Here is a 14,638-nt window from a genome sequence, read left to right as displayed (position 1 = left end):
TCTGGCACAGCATTTGCCCTCCAGTTTGAAACATTTTGCCGTGAATTCATGCCAACAGTGTCTGAAATCAGACGACTTCTAATGAAGAAATTAGGCCCCACTGACTTTGCAAAAATACGTCAGCACTGTGGAGGTGACCTCCGTCTGACTTCGCCAGACTGGGAGGATGCGGGTAATGCAGCATATGTCAACGCTCTCAACACACTCCTCAACGCCCTGAAGACCGCCTTCCCCAATAAAATTGACATGTCCAAAATAACGGGGTGCAAACAACAACCAGGCGAAACCGTAGGAGATTTCCTCACACGTCTGACTGTCCTGTTTAATCAACACAGCGGCATCCCCATACCGGACGACCTTGGCAATGAGCCAGGGGCTTATGAAACACATCTGAAACAGGCCTTCCTGAATGGTCTGTTCCCCCCACTACGGGCAAACGTAGGCAACACCTGCATCGGGCTTGAGGATGCTCGCTTGACAGAGATCAGACGTCATGCTGAACATGCTGAACGCCAACACAAAGAAACCAAAGACAGAGAAAAACTAAAAAAGGATCAACAGCTCCAGAAAGCACAGCTAACCATGATGCAGGCTGTTTCAGCCTTGTCAAGGCCAAGTAGCAAAGATAACGCTGATAGCAGAGCCAACTTCAATGAACCAGGAAGAGGGGGGCGCGGGCGTGGACGTGGTCGTGGGAGAGGCTTCTATCGACAATTTCAAATTCCCAAAGATGAGTGTATGATCTGCAGAGAAAAAGGACACTGGGCGAAGAACTGCCCCCACCGGCGAGAGGAGGGAGAGACAAGAACTTTCACTGCCGACTGAAATAGAGAAAGGGAGGAGATGGCAGACGGGGAGGAGACGACCAATCAACCCACCGAGGATCAAAGAAAGGAAAGTGAATCACACACACACACAGACGCTAAAGCAATGAAGTATTCGCTTGCCAAACTAACCGAACACATACAAACAAGCTACAGCAATGAAGAACCGCTTGCCAAATTAACCGCACACACACACACACCAGATCACACACAACTTTGTGGTACTTATGTTAAGTACAATAGTGATGCTTTTAAGAAAATGCCACAACTCGAACTGTGTGTTAACGGTCACAAACTTAATTTCATGGTTGACTCTGGTGCAGGTTATTCTGTGGTTAGGACTTCAGATTTGCCCACATCTCCTGAGATGAGTGGTCGCTTTATATTCTCTCAAGGTGCCAGCGGTGCCACTGTAAAAGAAAACTTCACAAAACCTCTCAAATGCGCCGCTCAGTTTGACAAACATCAACAACATCCCATAAAGTTTGAACATGGTTTTCTGTTGTCTCCCTGTTGCCCAATTAATCTATTAGGAAGAGATTTGATGATTGTGTTAGGCCTCAACTTAGTATCCTCCTCTGAAGGAGTGACGGTTACACACAATTCTTCTTCACCCACATTCACAATGTCTCAGACCACACATGAGCAGATGTTTGCATATCAGTGGCAACTTCCTATAAATGCCTCCACTGATCTGCTCTCCACGTCGCACTCTCTTGTCACTCCTTTTTCGGATTTCATGCACACTGATTCATTGCATTGCACCTCACATGTGACAAGCACAGTAGATCACGTTTATGAATCTCTGTTTTTGCCTTTTTCTGATGATTCTCTGAAAGTGTCCAATGTTTTTTGGTCTGGTTCCAGAAGTGCAGCTTTCGTCTCACTCACTGACCAACAGTTCGCACTGTTTCACGTCTTGAATTCCAGCCCTCACATCCCGCTCTCCAAGTCTCATGATGACAAGTGGCAAGACTTAGGCCCATTTGTCAGATCATGCCAGGCTGCCGTTGATTGGCAACCCACAACCAGGCCTGACGTAATGTATTCCCCCAGTCTGAGTGCATTTGATCTAAAAATGTCTCCAACCCTCTGTTGTCCAGCCACACACTCATTTGTTGTGACTGAAAATCACCTTCATTCTTATGCAATGTTGTCTAGCCCCTCTGACATTTCTCCTTTACTTTCAGATCTGCCTGAAACACTGTGGGCAAAGGACAAATATGATGTGGGCCTCATCAGAAACTGTGATCCAGTCAAAATCACTCCAAAATCTGATTACAGGCCATGTAAACAACAATATCCACTCAGACAAGAAGCAGTGGAGGGGATACGTCCTGTTTTTGAATCCTTTTTGCAGGCTGGAGTAATTGTCCCCTGCCCTGATTCACCGGTCCGCACTCCACTGTTCCCAGTTAAAAAGATCAGAGACAAAGGTCAACCTACTGAGTGGCGGTTTGTGCAGGATTTGAAGGCTGTGAATGATGCTGTAATTTTTCGATCGCCTATTGTTCCCAACCCATACACACTGCTTTCCCAAATTCCGCCTAATGCAGTGTGGTTTTCGGTTGTAGATTTATCCAACGCTTTTTTTAGTGTTCCTGTCCACAAGGACAGCCAGTACTGGTTTGCTTTTAATTTTGAAAACAAGGCCTACACGTTCACACGCTTATGTCAGGGCTACTGTGAGTCTCCGTCATTGTACAATCAGGCTCTCAGGAACAGTCTTGAACCCCTCATCCTCACTCCGGGTTCAGCTCTCTTGCAGTATGTTGATGATCTACTAATTGCCAGTCCCACACAGGAGCAATGTGAAACAAATACGATCGCTTTGCTGAGGCATCTGGCTCGTGAGGGCCATAAAGTCAGTCTCAGCAAACTACAGTTTGTACAACAAACTGTCACGTTTCTGGGTCATGTCGTCACCAAAGATGGCAAATCCCTGTCTGATAAGAGAGTAGAAGCTATTGTTAACATGCCAAAACCCTTGACGAAGAAACAACTCATGTCATTCATCGGCACATGCTCTTTCTGTAGAACGTTCATTCCTGACTTTGCTCTTCTTGAAGCCCCCTTAGGTGCTCTGTACCACGGCAAATCACTCACTCCTCATGAACGTGTCGTTTGGACTCCAGAGGCAGACGAGGCATTTGTCACACTGAAGAAGACGCTGCAGCAATCTCCCACTCTTGCTCTCCCTTACCCTGACAAACCTTTTGTTCAGGCTGTGGATGAGAGAGACCGCTGCATGACTTCCGTCCTCCTTCAGTCGCATGGTGACAAGTTTCGCCCTGTCGCCTACTTCTCTGCCAAACTTGATCCGGTGGCAGCTGGCCTTCCACGTTGTTTGCGTGCAGTGGCCGCATGTGAAAAAGCCGTTCTTGCCTCACGAGACATAGTAGGTTACTCTGACTTGACACTCCTTGTTCCTCATGCTGTGTCTCTCATTCTTACAGAACAGAAGACCTCACATCTCTCTGCTGCTCGCTGGTTGCGGTATCACACTGTTCTTCTTGACATGCCCAACATCACAGTGAAACGCTGTTCAACTTTGAACCCAGCCACGCTTCTTCCGCTTCCGGATGACGGGGAAGAACACAACTGTGTGGCTGAACTTCAAGTCCAGTGTTCCCCACGACCTGACCTCTTTGACGAACCTCTTTCTAACTCTGACTTGATTCTGTATGTCGATGGGTCTGCCTCACGTGACCCTGTCTCTGGTACTAACTGTGTTGGTTTCTCTGTTTGTTCAGATAGCGAAGTCCTCGTCTCGAGTTCTCTTCCTCATCACCTCTCAGCACAGGCAGCAGAGCTCATCGCACTCACGGAAGCATGCAAACTGGCTACTGGTAAAACACTCACAGTCTACACTGACTCCAGATATGCATTCGGTGTAACTCATGATTTTGGTGCCGTTTGGCAACACAGAAACTTCCTCACATCCTCTGGTAAAAAGATAGCACACCATGGTCTCATCACAGATCTTCTATCTGCGATTTTGCTCCCAAAAACGGTGGCTGTATGCAAATGTGCTGCACACACAAGTGCTACGGATGTGGTGTCTCGGGGAAACGCCAAAGCAGACACAGCGGCTAAAGCTGCAGCTCGCTTACCACCTCCTCTTTCAAACAAACAATTGGCTGCACTCACATCTGACATGTCCTCCTCTCTTTCTGCAGTACAGTCCACTGCTACTCCTCCTGAGATCTCCCTATGGAAGAAGTCCGGTGCTATGTTCCAAGCTGGTGTGTGGTATGGTCCTGACAACAAACCCTGTTTGCCAAAACATTTCTTTCCCCATTATGCTAAGTTATCTCATGGCAAAGATCACACATCTAAAATGGGGATGTTATCTATGATAACAGAACATTGGTTCACGAAAGGTTTCTCCACCTATGCTCAAAAGTACTGTCAGGCATGCGTAATCTGCGCCACACACAACGTTGGCAGGCCAGTGGCTGTAACCAGCCAGGCAGCTCACCAACCACCAACTCGACCTTTTGAACATCTGATGATGGACTTCATAGAGCTGTCACCATCAGAAGGTAAATCTCACTGCTTAGTGATGGTCGACATGTGGTCAAAATGGGTTGAAGCTTTCCCTGCCTCAAAACAAACTGCAAGTGTGGTCACCAAAGCATTGTTAAGAGACATTATTCCACGATGGGGAATTCCTAGCAGGATTTCCAGTGACAACGGCAGACACTTCGTAAACGAAGCTGTCAAACAACTCGGTTCTCATCTAGGTATGGATGTGCGAACACACTGTGCATATCATCCAGCCAGTGGTGGAGCTGTGGAACGAGAGAATGGCACACTCAAAACTAAACTTGCAAAGTGCTGTGAAGACACAGGTCTTGCATGGACAAAAGTCCTGCCTCTGGTGCTGATGTACATGAGGATGAGAAAACGAACAAGGTCTAATCTTTCACCTTATGAGATTCTTTTTGCAACTCCTCCCCACATTGGTGTGGCTCCTCCATCTTCTCCGCTTCCATCCACAGACTTGTGTGATGATAACATGTTGTCTTATTGTGCTAACCTAACTTCGTCTCTTTCAGACATCAGGAGACAGGTGACCTCCTCCCTTCCTCATCCAGCTACTGAACCGCTTCATAACCTCCAGCCAGGCGACTTTGTGGTGGTCAAGGACTTCCGGAGAAAGAATTGGCGCTCACGCAGGTGGCAAGGGCCTTACCAGATACTGCTCACAACCTACACAGCCGTGAAAGTTGCTGAAAGAGCCACCTGGATCCACGCCAGCCATTGCAAACGAGTACCATCTCCATCGGACCAGCTGACGCCTTCAACTGAAAGCACACACACTGATACTCTCCCTCCAGCTTGCGTATGTGTTTCTGAGTGATTTCACTAGACAAAAACAGCTATTGCAATTATCCTTTCAACTTCATATTTTATGATGCCTTAATTTAAATCTCTGAATTTTTAAGGTTGATGTGTTACTTTATGAAGTTTGTACATACTTAATAATATATACATACCACTTCTGTCTGTCCTGGGTGAGGAATCCCTCACATGTGGATCTCTCTAAGGTTTCTACTTATTTTTCACCCTGTGAAAAGGGTTTTTTTTAGTAATTTTCTTCCTTACGCTTTATGAGGGTTAAGGGCAGAGGTTGTCACCCCATGTTTAAGGCCTATGATATTTTCAACCTTACATATACTTTATGTTGACATTTAACATTTTATTACATTTTAATATGAGTTACTTTTGCCAATCAATACAGTATGTTACATTTTGATAATGGTTAATGAGAAAATGATTTTGTTTGACCTGATTTCCTTCCATATTTTTTCATTTTAAACGCTTGCTCCATTACAGGAAAATAACTTTTTTTTGTTTCCTTTCCGCAAAAACAGCAACGGCTACCTATTGTGGCCTCATCGCCAGTGACTCTGTATATAGGATTGCAGACTCTATGATTTTCTTCTATGATTTGATGTTTGTTACTGATGTTGATTATGATGTTTCTTGATTATTTTTCGTTAGTGATCATATTTTTTATTGATGATCAAATGGGGGAGTGTAATGGAAAATATCACTGACCAGTGTCTAAGGTATTGGATATCCCCTTACTAAGTGTCTCACTGCTGTGATACTGTCTACCTGACAGGATGGAGCCCTTATTTGTTGATGTTTTTCCTTAATTGGTACCAGGGACGGTAGGGTGAGGTTTTTCATCTAACTGGTACCGGGGACGGAAGGACACAGCAGATAAGATAGAGGATGATCTCATGTCTTTCATGTCTTCTTTTTTTTTTTCATATCATGTCTTATGAAACGCCTCTTTGTATAAGTTCTGGCTTCTGTGAACTTACAGCCAGTTGTTCCATTTTGAGCACCCGTGCTTGTTGTGTAAACTCTGCAGAGCTTATTATTATAAAGACTCAAAAGCAACTCCGGTCTGAGAATTTCATTATTTCAAATCTCAAGATGAATTTCCATCACAACATGATACCAAACCAGGTCATTCCATTCTTGTACATAGCCGATCATAGAATTTAAGAGGGTTGTCACAAATTATTGGCGGCTGTGGGCTATCATAATCAGTCGTTCATGGGGGCCCCCTGTAAACTTGAGGCCCCAGGCAATTGCCTGCTTCGCCTGACCTGTTGCAAGGACATGTGGTCCTCTCCACCTTCTTTCATCCAACTGTTGTGTAAATTCTTTGGTACAAATTTACAGAATCACAACAGCTCAAATATATAAACAGCTAAATCAGTCACCTTGAAAACAACAGCCAATAAAATGTTCAGATACCCAGGTTTAAGAAGAGTGAGGCTGTGGGTCCACAATGTTCTTCCTGAACACACCCATCCTTTCTGGTCTTCAAATAACATTTTTATCAATCTACATTTATGTCCATCACGTTTAATTAAATTAACAAAACCTCATGTATAACCTTTGTGGTGCAGAGAGAATTGTATTGACATTTCCAGCTTCAATTCTACATTTGTAATTCAGTGGATGATCATAATTTACATAAAGATACCTCCCAGCTCTCTTTCTTTGTCTCTTTTTTCCTCTGACGTGACTGTTCAAATTTGACCTCATTTCTTGAGCTGGAGTTTTGGGACATGCAAGCACCCCACCTCTCAGCCCACCCGCCTCCAGGCATTTCACCTGGGAACAACCCTCACATGTGCACACACAGACGTACACACAGAGAAATGTGTGCATGCATACACATACAAAGACAAAAACCCACAAAGGTGTGCTCAAAAAAGAAGTGTGTTTCCAGTCTGCAGCAGCCAATCAGACTGTGTTTGAGAGGTGTGCCGCTCCTGACAGCCATCGTCAGGAGGTCTCCCATCAGGTCCTATAACAGCTAACCACCATGAACACCTGGGTAATGGCACACACACACTCTAAACACACTGTGGAAACCACTGAGAGACACACAGCAGGATTGATCGTCCTCAATGGTATTGATTAGCCTACCCCCAACTCAGACCAGAAGATACCAGCTGTGTCAAGCCGTCTGCTTCCCAAAGTGCTCCGTCTCCTGTGTGGAAGATGAAAATAATGACGCTGTGAGCGTTTTCCTCTCAGAGAAATTCTGCTGCCGGCAAAAGGGCAGGAAGTCCGTGGGGAGACAGTTACCTCAGATGAAGGTCGCTTCAAGACATTTGTTTAAACCCCTGCCCTGGTCCTGTGTGTGTGTTTGTGGTTTTGTGAGCACCATTTAAAGCACAGACCCAAGAGAGAGATTTTTGGAAAGTGAGGTTATTTTGACATTATTGAGGGTTAAGACTTGGTTTTAGGGTTTGGAATTAGTTGGATGGTTAAAGTTAGGGCTAGGGAAAGTATTATCACTAAGATAGGGCTAGGTACAAACAAGTGTGTGTGTGTGTGTGTGTGTATGTGTGGGCCCACGGGATGTGGATGTATTTTTGAAATGTGTTTGTCCATCAGGAAGACTTTCACAAGTCTTGGCCTTCTGTAATTTTGCATCTGCACACGCTTAACACACGATTCTGCAAACTCCAATACACAGCTACAAAGTTAAGAGTTTTCTTTCCCAATATATACTTTTTTATAATTTATACTTTATTCTCATAGGAGGAAGCAGCTATTCTAAATGATTTATAAAAACATGAATATTTCCCTTCTTGCACAGCTACAAGCTGAAACTCAGTATGATAATATCCCGATGTAAGATTTACTGTGCTTGGAAAAGCTTATTATGCTGCTCTTTTTCATTTGGGACTCACAGATTTTCCTACTTTGTATCACTCTTCTGTCTGGTACCGAGACGATATCCACGATTCTCCATCGGAAGCCTTTTGTTCATTTGTTCTTTACAACGTGATTTGTTGCAATATAAATGGCTAGATTGTCTCACAGGGTGAATTCTGAAGAGTGAAATCCAGCGGTATTCCTGTTCAAAGCCAAAATGACTATTGTAAGTCTCCTCTCATGAAGACACTGTATCACTGTGAGTCTGTGAATTACATCACTGGGGAGAAGCTGCTGTTACAGCTGTGATGAGGAGTCCTGAATGTCTGATTCACAGCAGGTGGGGCACTTTAAGACATTTGTGTTTGAGTCTGTGAACTTTAAAACTTTAGCAGAAAAAAATATTTAAAAGAAAGGGAATTATGCATTACTGAATATGGAGTTAAAAGTATACTTTTTAACTTATTAGTGTAAGGTGTAACTACATTACTAATCGTGGTAATGCTCTATTGTTCGAAGTGGGTGTGAACCTTTCTTTGCCACATGCCAGAACAAACCCTCTCTCCTTGTTGTGTGCAGTTGCTGTGGCTAATGTAAAGCTAGATGTTGATGGTCAGTGGGGCCCCGTCCCAAATTCCTCTCTCTTTGCCCTAACCCTACATGTGGAGTGCCCTTTGCTGGAAAGAACGATTTTGTTAAACTAAAAGATTCATAAGCTATAATGTTTCCCAACAGAAACATGGGTACTTGAGATCTTTAAAATCAAGTGTCAGTATTGCGAATCTGCAATTATGCCCGAAGTGACATTTCAACATGTCAACTTGTCCAAACAGGTGAGACTTCCTGTCTGAAACTTGAGCTCCTCCACCATCCCCTCCGATCTGACAGCCTGCTGTTTGGATTCCAGACATCAGTCAGTCCATCTCTTTACTCCCCCAACTCAAAATGTCTCCCTCCTGCTCTGCCTCCTTTTTTCCCTCTTTGCCCTCTCTGTATTTTCGACAAGCTGGCACACTCAAAGGGCAGTGTCAAAAACGTCAAACTTTATGAAATATAGACATAGAAAGAAATGCACGGAGACTGAGGAAGAGGGGGAAGGAAGATGAATGAAGGGAATATAAGAGAAGTGTAAAGAAAGCCAGAGAAGACAGAGTGAGAGAGTGAGGAAAGAGATATGAGCTTTCTGTGGTAAAAGACAATAAAGTGCGAAAGGTTTTTCCTTTGTTTGATGTCCTCCCCCCGGGGGCTGTGTGACAGAGACTGCTGCAGAGTCAGAGTTAAAAGAGGAAAAAATGACAGGAGCCATTTCTCTCTTTTTCTCTCTATGGCCCTTCAGGATGAGGGTAGTGTTTGCGGAGTGTGGGTTTCAGAGAGCGGACGAGAGAAAAGGGGAGAACTTGAAGCAAAAGAGAGGGAGCCCTTGGGGTCTAATAAATCAGGCCTGCAATGACCGGGAGGGTCCTGAAGGATGTTGCGTGGGAAGACAGGTGTCCGTAGCATTCTGGGGCAGAGGTTAGGGTCAGACACATCAGTCATTCATACACACACACACAGACACAGAAACACACATAAACACAAACACACACACACACTGACAAACATACAGACACACACAGACAGATAGACAGTGGCAGGGGTTGAAATTAACCAGTGAAAAAAACATTTGACTCCTCACCTCATTACCATGTCACAGCTCTCTGCTTCATATTTGGTTTCGTTTTTTAAAATGTGAAATACTGCTGTGATCAAATAATGAGAGAAAGGGCAACGCGAGCCGCTTCTGTAAACAGTTTACCATTGATTGCTGCGGCGCTTATTGTGTTTCACTGGGGTTTTTTCCTTCAGTTTGTGAAAACGAGTGAGGCTGGCACCTCAGCGCACTGTGGCGGACGACATTAGCATAATAATAATTTGCAGGCTGGAGTTATGGAAATGAAATAAAATATTGTTCTTTTATTCTGCAGCACGCAGCAGTATTCTGCAAAGGCATCCAGTTATTATACATGACAAATATGAATTGAAGACACAGGTTGGAGCCGGAGCGAAAGCCGCTCACCTCTCTCTCGCTCTCTCTGCGTCTGTGCTGTTTGAGTATGGACGAACTGTGTTGACCCTTTGAATTTACGTATAAATGCAATTATGTAGGAAAGATGTGATTTTTTTTTTTATATATGAATTACAATTCTGAACAATTTCCTATATTTATTAGCATCCAAATTATTAAATAGTTCTTTTCCATGATTAATTCATCATTCAAACATCCACAGTGAAGGTTGTAAAGAACGATGTGAAGCCCTCAGCTTGCAACATGAACAAAAACTAAATCCATGGAACCAGATTAAAGCTACTTTGATTTCTCAAAAACACTCAAACACTTGGAGTTTGATGTTCACAAGATGCAGCAACTGATGTGAAACACGCCGCACAGAAAAGACAGGATCTCTGTAGACTGATAATCAAGGAAAGTAGATTTGCATAAAGCTGGAAAAAGGATAGAAAGTAATCTCAAAGGGTGAGGATATCCGTCATTTAAATTTAACTCTTTATAAATAGACCAACAGAGATGATCCCTGTTTTCACTCCTGTCTGTCAGTTGGCTTGTTTGTTTTTAAGCAAGATTAAACAAAAATAAATGAATGGATTTCCACCAAATTTGGAGGAAGGATGGGAAATGGGCCAAGACAGAAACTTAAAAAGAAACATTTAGTTTTTTGTGTGGGTCTAGATCATTACAAGCTCTGGGGGTTTTTCGACCCTATCATTGATTTCTCAGAGATCAATTCACGGATCTAGATGAGAAAATATAGAGATATGTGGAGGAGTAATATTCATGAGTGTGTGCAATTTGGTGGCTAATCTCTGTTCATGAGTCTAACGCCACTACTGGAAGTGTTTGGGAAGATCGTGCTGCACTGCTGCACGTGTGGTGTATGACAGGATATAATGTCAGGGCGGCTGAAGCTCAGTAGAAGTGATGCAGCCGCAGGACGATGACCCAAACATCAAAGTGAATCCACTACAGAATGAGTTCAAAGAAATGAAACTAGTGACAGAGCATAGCCCAGGAGAGATGCTGTGAAATCACCTCGCGAGACCTGTCCACACCGGACTTCCTAAGAATGTCTGATCTGAGGCAGTTCCGAGGGGACGGCTTGTCCAAGGTGCCTCCAGAATGTTGTTTAGGTCTGATCTGCTGCCACAGAAAATGCTTGTTGGAAGTTATTGCTGCCAAACAAGACTAGACGGGTTATTATTAAAAAGGCTTCACTTTCTTCTTCCATTTTGTTTGTCTATCCTTGTGACTTAGACGAAGATCAGACCACATTCTATGACAAATTACTGCAGGAAAATGAAAAGCTAATTCCAAACAGTTCACATACTTTTTGATGCCACTGTAAATATGTATATGTATATGAGTGTGCGTTTGTGTAACTTGTATAACTCTGGATCAATAGTTTGGTCTCTGTAATAAACACGGGAGGTCCTGAGAAATTGAGCTGTATATTTGTTTCTGGGATAAAACCAGACCAGTCAACTTTCCATCATCTGCTTGAGACGCGTATGGGTGTGTCTGTGTGTGTTTGTGTGTGTGTGTGTGTGTGTGTGTGTTTGTGCTTGTGTGCGTGCATATGCCTCAGGGTTATGGATAGGGGAAACGTTGCATGCCTCTCTTCTGTGTCCTCCTTTTCACCCTTACAGATGCAGAAAAATGAAACTCCTTAATGCTGCACTCATACACACAAACTTTACACGCACGCACACGCGCACACACAAAAGCCACACACATGTGCAGACAGTCAAAGAGTGAAGGGTCCCGCAGAGTTCATAAGCTAGTGAATAATAAAAGCGTCACACTGGACCAGGCTGTCTGTTGTAAAAATGGCCTGTCTGTGACATGAATATGATTTTTGCGGTGTGTGTGTGCACATGCAGATGTGTGTGTGTGTGTGTGTGTGTGTGTGTGTGTGTGTGTGTGTGAGTGTGTGTGTGTGTGTGTGTATGTGTGTGCATGTGCGCTCACTATGGTAACTAGATGAATTATTCACTGTTTACTGACGAGGAAGCATTTAGGCTCCCGGGAGTGGTGCTCAGAGGCAGGCCTCACCTCTCTCTTCTTGCCTCCTCCATCTCCTTCTCCTCTCCTCCTTCCCTCTTCCCCTTGTTGGCAATATCAGGCTTTTATCATCAGCTGTTGCTTCTAACACAAAGTCTTTTTGGGACGATGGCACTTCTTCACAAATGTTCTAATGGTGAAATCCCTGCTATGGTGAACTCGCAGCAGGAGAATCTATTTACATGTATTAAGCAGAAGGATGGTGTTAAGCACTTCCTGTTTGGGGGCTGCCTCCACCGAATTAGCATCACTTCACTGACTGGACTCAGGCTCAGAGATATACCCAAGCAAATGTGCATAATTGACTGGAAGCCAAGTTTAATCTGTCTCTATTGTACACACACACACTCACACACACACGTTGGTTAAAACACAGTTAATACATGCACTAATCAAGCTCCTATTACCAGGAGGAGGCTTTCACACCTGGGTACCAAACTCCCTTCATCTAATTGGCCCGCTGAGAAAAATAGCTAAGCTGTTCACATCTGCAGAGATCATACACACGTATACACGCACAAGGACACACACACACACACACACACACACACCCATGCATACACAGACACATGCGGTCACTCTGCACCAATCAGTGCAGAGTTCCTTGGGCAATGTGCACAGTACCATCCTTTCCTTTATCCATCCTTTATCCCATGGTTCATCCTGTGCTTTCAGCTCCATCGGTCCCAATTACCACAGCCAGGGACCCCAATCCCTGGAACAGAACCTCAATACACAAACACACACAGACACAAACACAAAGTGCACTTAGCCACAGACCAGCTTATACCATAACAAAAAGGTCCAGCTCTTTTGGCCTGCTGGTATGTATTTTTGGCGTTTTGTTAAGTAGGTGTGCATGTGGATGTGTGTGTCTGTGCATGTGTGTGTGTTTTTGGAGTTGGGTAGTTTCCCATCCGGAGCAGCCGTTGTGCTGCTTATTAAACAAAGCCTGTCTAAAGCTGTCCTAATCCTTTCCCATAGCTATCCCTGACTACACATACAGACGCGCGCACACACATGCACACTCACAAAGACCCACACATTTATGTGCAGTTGCTGAAGTCCAGTGCTCAGCAAACATTTTTTTGACAGAGGGAGGCTCATGAATTTTCTTTCCCATCTTTATTCTTTCATTTCTGAGAGAATTTTTTCGCAATTCAATATTTACATTTTGAAATCAAAACTCTGCCCTCTCTCTGAAAGAGCCCCTGCTCATGGACAGATTTGTTCAGCTCCCGCTCAAAACTGTCTGCACTTTGATATATTTTCCGATTCTTCAGTTTAAGTCCTTAACCTCAAACTCAGGCTCTGCAAAACGGCTGTTGTCACATTTAGATTTTGGTGATATGACCAATTATATTATCAGTTATTGTCCATAAAGGAAGTAAAGCCAGTATGTCAGCAGGAAAAACAGTGATAATTAAACTGGTCAATAGTCAAGATAGGAGACACACACAAACACATACACATTCACAAAGGAGGCTAATCCTCCATCTGAAGAATAGGTGTGTGCAATTGTTGCCAGGTCTTCGCTGCATGAACAACTAAACCGGCAACCAGGACAGATCCAACAGAACAGCCAAAGCATTGCATAATGTATTTTTTAAGCATAAATTCATCTCATAATGAAGGTCAAAGAAACCTGAAGAGGTCTCTTGAGTTTATTTCAAAATTAATACAGGACTAACAAGACAAGTGTGATTCAATTAAATCGTCCAATTCAGCTTATTTAGCTGCACAGTTTTAAGGGGCTGTGTAGGGGGGTTGGGTTCCCTACCAAGGGACATTTCAGTTTTTATAACATCCTAAATACTAGATACAAAATTATTCATACTTGCTTCTCTATTGGGATGACTATGACTGCTGATGTCAGATGGTAGTGATAATGATGCTTGTTTTAGCCAATTTTTAAGCAGCATGCTGTGGTGAGCATTAACTTCATCCAAGATAATTTGCTGTTGCAACTCCTTTAGTTTAGCAGCATGTTTCCAACTGTAATAACGGTCAGGTTTTTATTTCCCCATAAAATAATCGTTCATTTCTTTTTTAAAGTGTGACATTCCTCACCTAGGTCTTCGATCTTGACAGTCACCATTATGTTTCTAGTCAGCAATGATACTTATGTGTTGTTTGCACCTTGACCTCTATGAGTCGAATATTATATTAATTTTACTTTATCGCAAAAAAGAAGAATATCTTTTCACAAGAACTCTTTTTATTTATGAATTGCTGTATCAACTGTCTCGTGGGCCACATACGTGCCGAGAGCCAGAAGTTCCCAGCCCCTGGTCGACAGGAGGTCTGGACTGTTAAGCCAAGCGTTAAGTTAAGAAATACATGAGTTTTCACTGAATGTATTATTCATTATTCAGTGAATAAAAGTTTTGGAACTGGAGCTGAAATAAAATATTGCAAAACAATAACTATGGATGTTGCAAAGCTTTTATTAACAGCAAACTGCATCATTGTAACACTTAGTTGTGCAAATGTGTCTGAC

At 43.4% G+C, this 14,638-nt stretch overlaps 1 protein-coding gene across 1 annotated transcript; it reads left to right on the top strand.

Annotated features, from left to right (window-relative positions):
* The first annotated feature begins 648 nt into the window (after window positions 1–648).
* Window positions 649–6,283, top strand: LOC133932709 (uncharacterized). Its single transcript, XM_062379523.1, has one exon. It carries the CDS (start codon window positions 844–846, stop codon window positions 5,188–5,190), a length of 4,347 nt encoding a protein of 1,448 aa, XP_062235507.1. The 5' UTR covers window positions 649–843; the 3' UTR covers window positions 5,191–6,283.
* The last annotated feature ends 8,355 nt before the right edge of the window (window positions 6,284–14,638 follow it).

The sequence above is a fragment of the Platichthys flesus genome, chromosome 3, assembly GCF_949316205.1.
Source record: "Platichthys flesus chromosome 3, fPlaFle2.1, whole genome shotgun sequence".
NCBI classification, from domain to species: Eukaryota; Metazoa; Chordata; class Actinopteri; order Pleuronectiformes; family Pleuronectidae; genus Platichthys; species Platichthys flesus.
This window is presented reverse-complemented; position numbering and strand designations above follow the sequence as displayed.